The following is a 12500-nucleotide window of genomic DNA, read 5'->3' as shown; positions in this document are numbered from 1 at the left end:
AATCTGTGCCGCTTGGTTATGCTGATTCAGACTGTTATAATTGGACAATATACATGCACTCCATTGATAGCAATTTTTTTAGCGTTGGCAATGTGTAAAGCAGTGTAAAGCAGCTATTACCTGGAAATTGCAGCAATGCAATGCAGGAAAGGAGACAGCTGTTACCAGGGCTATATAATGGTTTATATATGCTAATTATTATATTCACTCCCTCGAGTGATGAATAGTTTGGTCTTGGATCATATAGCAAGTATATCAATTATTTCACTGGCTACAGAATTTACCATTCCACTCTCTCTGGACTGGATTCATATGTTGTATACAGTTGAGTATCCTTATTCGCTGAAAGTCTTTGTGAATTAGGCCCTCGTCATCGTTGCAAATAGTCCTGTTGTTTGTCTCCAGTTAAGTATCCTTCCTCCCAGCTTCTTTGTGATATAGACCTTCGTCATTATCACTGTTCAATTAATCACCTGGAAGTTCATGATGTTCCTTCTTACACTTTTCACGTGTCTATGTGATGCCATGGTAAGCAGAGAATTGAGGCGTTGGTGCTAACCGAGTGCTTGGTCTCTCCTGACTGTGCTGACCCTGTGTTCCTCTTTTTTGAAAGATTTATAGCTGTCACTCTTATATCTCTGAGGTGAGGTGTTTATAATGCCTTGTAAATCCTTAAGGGCCTACTCCTTGTGTTGTCTAACCACCACACTCTGTAGCTGCAATGGAATGTCGAGTTCCCCTGAACTACCACCCCAGCTACCAAACAACCATGGCAAATCTATTACAAAGGTGTATAATTGGTCAGTTCGAGTCAGCATTACCCTAATTACTACCTTTCCTTAAGTCTGGCCATTGACACAGCAAAATTTTCTGTATATAAGAAAGTTTAGCCTCTATTCATTATACTGAAAATTTGTACTATTGTTAAAAAACTGATAAATATTATATGAACTGGAAAGGAGGATGGATATGTATATGATGTACAAGACCTACCAAGTTTTGTGTGTTGTACTTCACATTTTGTGAAGTAAAAACAGTAATTCTTGCATATATATATATAACTTTGTTTGCGGATGTCGTCTGATTTTTAAAAATTAAATTTTATGCAAATGAATTTTGAACAATTAAAATCCTTTTGGAAATATTCATAAAGGAACAGATTTTTCAGAAATATCTTTAAAACTACACAATGTTAAACATATAAAAAATATGGTATACCATTCACTCATAACTAAGGATTATGTGTCGCAACCCTATGAATTTATAAAACCCTTTCAGATGAATTTATAAGCCAGAGAAGTGCCAGTTAGTAAGAGGAGAGACAACTGTGTAACATGGAGGGAAATTCAGAATCCCAAGACCTGTTGGTGCAGCAGGAACCATCAGGTGGCAATGTGAATGAGGCTTCTGATGTGTCAGATGATTGCCACGACAGTAGTGAACAGCTTTCCCTTAGCCCAGGTAGGTAAACAGGTTGTTCTCGGTAATGGAACTTTGAAAGATTGTTTCAGGTCAATATTGTTTCAGTTTGGAATAAGTTTGAAATTTCGGATATTTTCTTTGATATAGATCATAAAGGGTACCAAACCAAACGTGGCACCACATTACTATATTTTGCTTCTCTATTACTAAATGAATGAATTATGAATTTGTCTTTTGAAATCCACACACCAGCTGGATCTCCAAGTGAAGCCCCGCCGTCCTATACGCCTGAGCCACAAGTGCCTGATATCCCCTCATCATCCGTCACACATGATGCCGCCATCGACAACTGTACATACAACGATACCCCAGAAAGTATGGATCTGTGTCTGTTTCCTTTCTTAAGCTTTGTTTTTATTAAACACTAGAGCTTACAATTGTAGTTAATTAGGCCTAATGGGATTTCTGCTTATTTGTTGATCAGCTGTTTTATAAGTAGGTGTAGTTGTATCCCTTGCATCCTAGTATGTCAAAATTTGAAGCTAACAGGATATATAAACATTCATAATGAGATATATACTTCAAGCATAATGTTTTCTGATTTTCTGTTATCATTTACAAATCCATTTTGTTTTCCTTCTTTTGTCAGGAGAATACTGTGATACCAACAATGAAGTAGGAGACAGTTATGGTGATGGAGAATGTGCCACAACCACCAATTATGGTTCGCGTGTGGGACATAGTCGTGGTGCTAGCCAAGTTTCTTCTTGTGAGCCCTCAGTTTGCCGTATGTCAGGTAGTTTTGTGTCTCTGAGCTTCATTACTCTGAAAGGGGAATTATATTTTTATTTTAATTGTCAATAAAGATCAGTAATTGCCTGCCATTAAAGGTTGCACACCAAATTCTCTCAGAATAATGTTCTCTTTCAGGTCGAGATCTGTGCCACAGCCGAGGAGCCAGTACAGATGGGTCAACTATGGAGGCTTATCCTTACTCTGCTTCTGAAAGCCGGCGTGGCACGTATAGCGAAGCAGGAACATTGCCTATTGGTTAGATCAAGTTTTGAATGATGTTTTTAGAAGGTTGTGAATACATAATGTTGATGGTTATCATTTCAAGTATTGTAAGAGATAAATTTGTTTATCACATCTATTTAATTTATTTCATAGTAAATGGTATCTAATCAATTCCTTTTTAATGGTTTTTGTCTTGTGTCATAATTTAAATCTAGGTTTTATTCCTTCCTTGTGTGGTATGACGAAAGAATATACATTTCTCTAATTAACTCTCAGGCTCAACAATCATTGAAGAAAATATGCAAGGCTGGGATCGGGAATCTGAGAAAAAGCTCTCCGATAGTGAAGAAGTAGGAACAACTTACTCAAGAAAGCTGGTATCCTTCTGTGATTGCTGTCAGTCCATTCTGCGCAGCCAACATGAACTTAGAGAACATCCAACAGCATTGGAATTGATAAAATATGCCTTCACTTGCCCACCACATGGAAAGGTATTAATGTTTTCATGAAAGACGTTTTTATTTAATTTCTGCAAGAACACTCCTCTTTCTCATATTTTTCTTTCTATCTTTTGTTCCTCTCCACTTTTTTTTTATCTCTTTTTAAATATGATAAATCCTTAGGTAAGATGACAGGTGTATTTTAGTATTTTCAGTTTGACAAAGTAAAATTAATTATTTGATTTTGGAAGATAAATCTTCATCAGGTACATATTGTTATAACTCTTTCATTTTGATCATTAATAATGTTTGATTCAATTTATCCTTGTCTTTGCAGCTACCAATCTTTTTTGGAGAGAAAAATGTTCAGTTGATATAATCTTCATCTTAGATATGAAATAGAATTTTAATATTTATTGTTAAGTAAAGGAGGTCAGTACACTGATATGACAGTCCTTTTGTAGTTTAACCTTAAAAAGTAAAGCACATTAATAAAATTGTCTAGATCACTGATAGAATTACAATTTCATTAACTGCCCAAGTGATAGTTACTGTTATAATCTTTTATTTTTATTTTTAGGTCGGGAATTGCCTGCTGTGGCTGTTGATTGGCTTTGCCTTCTGGGGCTGCCTCATATCCATCACTGGCGAAGAGGCTCTTCCAGGGGGCAACTTTTTCAGCCTCATCGTCTTGTATGTGTTTGCCATGCTGGCTGGCGAAGCTGTTAAACATTTGGGCCTTCCCTCTTTGCTGGGGAGTCTCGTGGTGGGCATACTGTTCAGCAGTATACCTGGCATGGATGTTATTGGGAGTAATATAGATCATTCATGGTCTGCTGCCTTGAGGTGAGAATTTGATCTTGTTTCTGGGGAAATTGTTTAGAAGAGTTATTTGATTATATTATTACTATACTTGATTTTTTATTTTTTGTGATAAGGATTGTTAGATAAAGAGGCCATTTATAGATATATATATTCATATGAAATATATACGAAATTCTCAATATACTACGAAGAGATTCTTTTACCAAACTCATCACAGCAAACAGTGTTGTACATGTGCTATGTTAATTTACGTTAATAATTATCAATAGTCTTATTTGTAATTTTGCTTTTCAGAAAAATTGCTCTGGTGATCATTTTGATAAGGGCTGGGCTTGGGTTGGATCCAGTTGCCTTAAGAAAGCTAAGCTGCATAGTTCTGAGACTGGCTTTCATGCCCTGTATGGTTGAGGCCTTGACTATGGGTATTGTTTCTAAGTTTTTACTTGACCTTCCATGGAGCTGGAGTTTAATGCTGGGGTATGTATGATAAGTCAAGTTTTTTTTAAGTTAGTGTTATTTATAATAGAAACCGATTACAATTGTTATGATGGTATTATTTATTATCTGTTACTGTGAAACATTTGCAGTAGAATCTCATTAGCCTGGATTTGAAAAACTTTTGGTTAGTTTTGGTTATGTCTCAATGGTAATGGCTCATTCTCATACGTGGTTGTAGTAATATGGGTCACCTTTACCATCTGATAACTTAACCTACATTAACTCCAAAGATCTCTTATTACCAAATTTGATGTAAGAATTTTATTACTTACATTATGTAGGCCTGCTTATTGCTCTATGATACTGTTAGCTGTAGTTACATAGTGAATTTCAAAAGGACAACAATATAGTGGCTTTTGATTTAAATGAAACAGCCACAGTAATAAAGGAAATACTATACTGTGATATTTTGAGATAAACTAGAATCCTTACAGAATGGTAGAAATAAGATAGTCCTTTTCAGGCAATTAGAAGTCTAGTCTTACTGGATGTACATGTTACTGTGTTCGTTTTTATTATTGGTTGTTTAGGAAGGGAGAGTAAAATTGAATGACATGATAATAATTTTTATTTCTGTAAGAGCAATAGAAACTGCATCTTTCATAGTGAACATGTTTGTTTTCTCATATTTAGTGTTATTTCTCATTGTGTAAGTTATACCTTGATCCCTGCTGTAGTGTGACAAGGATTTCTACAACCATCAAACAATATATAATATTTTTCTTCATTCAGTCAGTCATAAACTATTTAATTTCAGTTTTGTTGTGGCTGCTGTGTCTCCAGCTGTAGTTGTGCCATGCTTGCTGAAACTGGGCGAGGATGGATATGGTGTAGAACAAGGGATTCCAACACTTGTTATTGCAGCAGCAAGTCTGGATGATGTGCTGGCTATAACAGGTTTCAGTGTTATGATGGGATTAACATTTGCAAAAGGTAAGCACAATCATGGCTTGGTATTGTATAGATATAACAAGAATTTGCAAAATTAGATTATCAGTCTACTGTATGTTGTACTTCTTTAAGATGAAGTAGTGGTGGAGAACTGGAAAAAGAATAAGAGAAAACAATTTGCTTCTTAACTATTACTCATTATAACTTTGTTTAGGAACTTGACTTTTTGATACTTGAGTATAATATTGTATTTTAGTTTGAGACCTATTCTCATTTTTTTTTTTATTAAGGCAAACATGTACTTATCACATACCACTCTCTTAAATGCATCTTTGCCTAAATGAAAAACAACCGTGTATAGTTACTCCATTAATTGTGCATATTTTTTTCCAGGGTCAACAACATGGACAGTGTTCAAAGGGCCATTTGAAATATTCACAGGAATAGTATATGGCATTGTCTTTGGTATTGTGTGTTGGTATCTGCCATACAGAGAAAAGAAGAATAGGGCAATATACAAGCTCTTATTGCTCTTTGGTCTTGGAGGTCTAGCCATGTTTGGGAGTCACAAGGTATTTGCAATTTCATATCAAGATGATCCAGGATTTATTTTAGGATATCAAAACACTGCAGCCCCTAAACAAACCACTGTCTTATGATCTGACACAAAAATGCACTAAACAGTCACTGCTATCTACTATCTGCTATTTATATATCTGTCTGTCTGTCTGTCTGTCTGTCCATCTATCAATCTATCAATCTATCAATCTATCAATCTATCAATCTATCAATCTATCAATCTATCAATCTATCAATCTATCAATCTATCAATCTATCAATCTATCAATCTATCAATCTATCTATCTATCTATCTATCTATCTATCTATCTATCTATCTATCTATCTATCTATCTATCTATCTATCTATCTATCTATCTATCTATCTATCTATCTATCTATCTATCTATCTATCTATCTATCTATCTATCTATCTATCTACTGATGTAATCTGCACAACTATATGAGTTGTAGTTTTGGAATCTACAGGTGAAAATGTACGTTATGATACTTGAAAACATTAGTCTTTTTCTGGCTTCCTGTGGATTATTTGTACAAATTATGCATGTCTCCACCTGAGGATGACTGACTTTAGTGCTTATGTCCTTTAGAGGTTAAAGTAGTGCAAAACCCATTAGGGCTTAAGACTATCAGTTGGTAATATAGGAGCAACTTGTTTTCCTAGTCTTGTAAGTGAATAAGATCTCTACAATACAATTGCAAATATACAATTTTATGTTCAGTATGGATTTGCTATGGAACGATATGAACTTCCTTTTACAAAAAATTCAGTTGAAGAATTTATATACATTTACTATAGCCATTATGTCATAATTGGTATCATTGCCTCTTAATCTAGTGATGGATTTTGGACTTGGTGAAAAATGAAAATGTGGCCTTCAGTGACCACAATTTTAAGTTCTCTATAAGAGCACTGCATCACTCCATCAGAGAGCACAGTGTTGCATGCAGGAAACAGGTTAGGAATCTTCTCAGTAGTAACTATGTTATTTTAGTATATAGTTATTGTGGATCACATGAATTTGAAAAAAAAGGAAGACAAAAGTCGGTATTTAGTTCACAGATCATACAACTTTGTAGCAATAAAGGAAAAAAATAATTAATGTTCATTTCCATCTGCTAATACAAGCCACTTTATCCTTATGAGTTTATGGTTACTTGGTTCTAAATGATATCAGCTTTCATAATTGTAAACTTTTAATGTATTTTCAGTCCATCCTGAATATGTATAATTTCACTCTCTATTAGATCTCATAATGGTTTAAATAGTCTTGTTTTCCTTTATAATGATTCAACATTTTTCAGATACTTTGAAATTCATACCAATCTTTATTTGTGAAATATAATTACCTTTTCTAGGTTGGCCTTGAGAGCTCAGGAGCGATTGCAGTGTTGACAGTGGCCTTTGTTGCTGGCTTAGGTTGGCGTAAACCAGGAAATGAGGTTAGTTTGGAATCTGTGATTTAGTTTTGATCCAAGTTGTTAGTACTACTGAATTTAATAATATCTTTGTTTATTACTCCTCGCAATCTGACAGGAATACTATGCTAGTAAACAGTTGAAGTTTTACTTACAGAGTGAGTCTGTTATTATCCATGCTGCCAAATGCATTACCATCCTGATCTTTCATATTTAAAGTAGATAGTACACAGTGGATACTCCTTACATCAGTGGGTTAATATCCTTAGGGGACTTTGATACTCATTATATAAAAAGTATGATGTGCGCTACTCTTTTTGACTGGTATACAGCATTTCATTGTGTATGTTTTTGTGGTACAATATAATTTTTGCAAAATGCCTCCCTAGAATGTGAAAAATGATTGAACTTTATTTTGTCGTTGTACTGTCAATGTTAGAAGTGATAGATATTGAATCAGTATGAATATAAAAGATATATTGCATTGTCCTTTTTTTCAGGATGCTGCTGTTGGTAAATACTACCGCTTCTTATGGGAGATCTTCCAGCCAATGCTTTTTTGCTTGATTGGTGCAGAGATTAATGTAAGGCCTTTACTGACACTGAATGAAAATGAAAATGAAAATGATATATCAAAATTTAGAAAAAAAAACAAAAAAAATCTAAGACAGCCTGGTAAAATCTTAAAAAAAGTAAAAGAATCTTCACTAATTGAATTGGAATATGGGTGAGCTGTGTATATTTAACGTGTTTAATTCTCCCTTCCCAAACTCCAGGTCATGGCCATAGAGCCAAGCACTGTGGGATGGGGTCTACTTGCGCTGGTGATAGGACTGACCCTAAGAGTTGCTACCTCATTCGTTGTTGTGATGGGCGCCTCATTTACTGTATGGGAGAGATTGTTTATTGCTATTGCTTGGCTTCCAAAGGCCACTGTGCAGGTAAGAGACTAGCATTTGTAGGCATAGAACATTTTATGTGAAGACAATCAACATTACTAATCTTTATATATATATATATATATATATAGATATAGAGATACATATATATAGAGATATGTAGATAGAGACATGAGAGATATATAATATATATATATATATATATATATAGTATATATATATATAATATATATATATATATATATATATATATTAGATATATATATATATATATATAATAGATATATATATATATATATATATATATAGATATATAGATATAGATATAGAATTTCATAGAATGAGACTTCTTAAAAATGTAATATAAGAAAGTTTGCTTAGTTTGCTTAGCCATGTCTTTCTCAGTCTGTACATAATCCTTTACCATTTCAGGCTGCCATAGGGTCTTTAGCCTTAGATCACATCCAGCAGTCTGATGGCGAACCTGACCCTGAGGATGTTACACGCGGGGTGAAGGTTTGTGTTTACTCTCGTCTCTGGTTGGCTGCTGTGTGGGTAGCTAGTACCCTGTGTGCATGTTGTTTCTTTTTTTTTTTTTTTTCTTTTTTTTTTTCTTTTTTGATTCTTATTTTGTAGAATGTTTCACTTGAAGGATTGAATTCCTGCTATGTGTTCTTTAAAGTGTTGAATTCTGTACAGTTGATAAATGTTATTGTTTTGCTCTTGTGTAAATTCACATTGTATAAAATGATATCATTATGCTTGTTTAGAAGTAAATTTACAGAGGCAAGATAGGAATCTGAATTTTATAGGATGAATGTAGCCCATACAGTACATCATATGAAAGCAGTAATTGTTTAAAAAAAAAAGAAGGCATATATAGTAAGGAAATTAATTTTTTTCCTCCTAATTTTCTTATTATTATCATTGTTTTCTATTCATTTTAATGAACCCCATTTTGATTTACCTGCTAAACTGATATCAGTAAATATATTTCAGTGACATTGAATAAATTACATCTAATGCCAGGCCATCAGTAATGATTACTATTATTAGTAATGACTTTTATGATCAATGATGATTAATCCTGGTCCAAATTCAATGTATTAAGATAAGCAATTAATGTAGAGGCAGTAAGTGTTACAACATTTTAAACCTAAAATAACATTAGGGAATTCACAGTTAAAGTGAAGAAAGGAGCATATGAGTATTAGCTTCTACGAGTGTGGGATCTGTCTGTGAAAGACACTCCTTTTCAACTTTTAGATTCTTTACCTAAATCAGATTCATCCTGATTCAGATTGCAAAGATCATCAATTTATTTTTGATACTTGAAAATGCAAAACAAATATACAATTAATTATAACTTGATTAAGAGGACACTCACCCTAACAGCAAAGAAATCAGATAGATATTCATAAAGAAGACAACCAATGCAAATTAAAAGTTGAACCTTTCCATATTCTTGCAGGTAATACTTACCTTTATCATCTAAGAATGGAAAGCTCTCTGTTAAGACATCATGACATTCATAAGTAGTCCAATAAAACCTAGTAGTAGCATTATCATAGAAACAAAATTAATTATCTTTGGGTTGTAAATAGTCCTGTGTTATTCAGTCCTTTGACCATTACCATTTTTTAGAATATTAACAATACATCAAGATATAATGCATCATTATGATGTGCAATTTGAAATGTCCCCTTGATAAATCAATTCATTAGTGAGAGTAATTATTCAGGTTTTGATGATGAAATTAGTAAAAAGATGCCCATTTTTTGAAATTGAAGATTTCATTATTAAAGTGTGAGATGACTCATGTTGTGTTACGGAATTAGTTTTTCATGTTGGTACCTTTTTTAGTTGTGAGGATGGGATGTTTCTGAGAGAGAGAAAATCATATAAAATTCATAGTTTATCAGAGAAGAACTTCTGATACGAAAAAGTAATACAATATGGAAACAGTGATAGTGAGATTTAAAAAAACAGGTTGGCGAGCTAAGTAAAAAAAAGAAAAATGGGATTTTCTGAAATGAGGTGCTAGATTAAGAATCTCACAAATTGTTTTCTTTATGAGTGTAGTTCATCCAGAATATATATATATATATATATATACATATATATATATATATATATATATATATATATATATAATATATATATATATATATTATATATATAATATATATATATTATATAATATATATATATATATATATATATATATATATATATATATATATATATATATATATATATATATATATATATGTTATATTGCTACTAAAACTTTTTTATTCTTTTTTTACTATTGATAAAAAACTTATTGCACACTACAGATCAGTTCCTTCCATTTTCCTCATTTAAATATCCTTTACTTTAGTGAATTTATGGCATTTTTTAATCAAGTGTAACTCATCACTGTAGGCAACCCCCAAACAATGAATCCAAAAAGAGTTCACAATATACCACTTCGTGCCAACACTATACTATACACTATACATTTCATGAGATTGCTTTCATGCAACTTGTATGGCTAATATGTCCCCTTTCAGAATTGGTGATTGAAACTATTGATTCTAATAGGTCTGTCGGGATTGGTTTAATGCATGGGGTAAAATAACTGGCATAAGGAATCTTGGGGGGGGACTTGAAATTCTTATTTTTTGTTTCATTAAACTAATTGATGGGGTTAGGGAATGGTAGTTGAACAATGGTGTCCAGAAAACCTTAGTAATTTTGTTCAGATGATAAGAATCAGAAACTTCTATGATATAATTATTCATCAGTGAGAGAATTCTGAGATAGGATAAGAGATAGGATTGTTTTTTATTTATTGTTCTCTTGGACACCATATCACTACTTAGTAGCAATATGGTGCTATTCTATGAGTGATTTGCACTTAATCCATTGTAGGTGGGGATAGATTACAAGATCATTCTAGATGGGCACTAGTCTCAGATAGGTTCTATTTCAGAGTGAGGAAACTTAAAACAACATATCGCAACCTTTTTCACTCTCTTTGATTAACCCATTGCGGATGGGTGTCACGACATACATGACACAGGAGCTTTGGTCTGACGATGGGCGCCATGATTTACATAGTGTTAGGGGATTTTAGATCATTGTGTTACTTTATTGTGCTATGAATAATGAGTAGGGGATGGTGACAATTGTAGTCATCCAAAACTTAGATGGCACCACTTTCTTCAATGGCACCCATCCACGGTCTCTAGCAAGCTGGTGATGAAGGATGCGTGGGCAGAATGAGAGGAGGAAGGTAACTCAAATCAAGCCCAATGTCTACAATGTACCCCTGTGTCGGTGGGGATGTTTCTTATGGTGGCACTATCATAAGCACAAGTTTCCTTCCTCTTCCCTATTTCTTCATGTTATCTTCATCGTGGATGGTTCTATGTTTCGTATTCATTCATGACAGTACACAAATATGGAAAAATAAAGTTGTCTTTTGTCACCCATAAAACAGCAATACCTCTATCACATTGAGTATAAAGAAAACAGTAAGCTGATATGGACCCTATACTACAATTTAAGTCAACTGCTGCATTGATAGAGCCTGTGATATAACACATTTAAGTCTCTAAATACAATAAAACAAGCAAAATTTAAAACACAAAAATGGCTATAGTTTTACAATGAGTGACTGAAAGATAGTGGGAAAAGTCCAGGTATGTTGCATTAAGCAGTCTGACTCTGAAATAAAACCCATCCTGAAGACATGGCAAGCAAATCTATCCCCCATCTACAATGGCCTAATTCATAATAATACTTTAGTCATTTTTTTGTGAGGTTCTGTATTGTGAGACTAATATGTGCCATCTGGCAAGTCTTATTAGTGCTATAGTAGACTAAAATTGCAGTATAGGTTCCATAGCAGCAGGTTATGTTCTTTATATTCAGTGTGACAGAAGTAGCACAGTTTTATGGGAGGGCTTAGTGCAACTTTATTTTTTTGTCTTTATGTACTTTTATGTGACAGAAGTAGCACAGTTTTAAGGGAGGGCAAAAAGCAACTTTATTTCTTTGTTTTCATGTACTTTTTCAAACAAATATGAAAGAAATAATCATCCCCAGTGAAGATAACATGAAGAGAGGGGGAAGAGGAAAGGGACTGCCAGTGCCGTAACATGAAGTAGCCCAACTGGCACATTGAACATGGTCTGAATCACTTTCCTCTTCTGATTCTGCCTGCACATCCTGCAATGCCAGTACTTTAATGAAGAAATGCATAGGTTATGATTCCTGTCATCAAAAACTTGCGCTTGCTCATGGCTAGTGCGCCCGAGAATCCTGAAGCGTTAGGCTTATGCGTTCGAATACCCCAGCATTCCGACGATTTGAATAGCCCCGTTGTGAATGGGTTAAAAGAAAGAATAGTGATAACAATTACAAAACTACAAGGTGGGATAGCTTATAGTTGTCTTATGTTTATGAAGAAATTTGTAAAAGGATACTTATATGTGTTCTAGAAGGACATTATATCACCTGT

General features: G+C 33.7%; 1 protein-coding gene across 5 annotated transcripts in view; it reads left to right on the top strand.

The window, feature by feature from the left end:
* The window catches only part of LOC122266059 (sodium/hydrogen exchanger 9B2), a 17404-nt gene that overhangs the window by 1458 nt on the left and 3446 nt on the right, over positions 1–12500 (top strand). For 4 of the 5 annotated variants that reach the window (XR_006224372.2, XM_043035635.2, XM_043035633.2 and 1 more), the window contains exons 2-14: positions 1279–1461; positions 1675–1797; positions 2072–2218; positions 2353–2472; positions 2716–2930; positions 3460–3725; positions 3999–4181; positions 4960–5135; positions 5487–5665; positions 7032–7115; positions 7592–7675; positions 7868–8032; positions 8423–8506. Coding sequence is in view for 4 of the 5 variants with exons in the window: in XM_043035635.2 (XP_042891569.2) it covers positions 1335–1461; positions 1675–1797; positions 2072–2218; positions 2353–2472; positions 2716–2930; positions 3460–3725; positions 3999–4181; positions 4960–5135; positions 5487–5665; positions 7032–7115; positions 7592–7675; positions 7868–8032; positions 8423–8506 (1953 nt within the window). In the remaining variant the exon portion in view is untranslated. The remainder of the gene's footprint in view (positions 1–1278; positions 1462–1674; positions 1798–2071; positions 2219–2352; positions 2473–2715; positions 2931–3459; positions 3726–3998; positions 4182–4959; positions 5136–5486; positions 5666–7031; positions 7116–7591; positions 7676–7867; positions 8033–8422; positions 8507–12500) is intronic. The other variant, XM_043035637.2, reaches the window with a different exon arrangement.

This window comes from Penaeus japonicus, unplaced genomic scaffold, assembly GCF_977035675.1.
Source record: "Penaeus japonicus unplaced genomic scaffold, GWHDUDI00000001_assembly GWHDUDI00000035, whole genome shotgun sequence".
NCBI lineage: Eukaryota > Metazoa > Arthropoda > Malacostraca > Decapoda > Penaeidae > Penaeus > Penaeus japonicus.
This window is presented reverse-complemented; position numbering and strand designations above follow the sequence as displayed.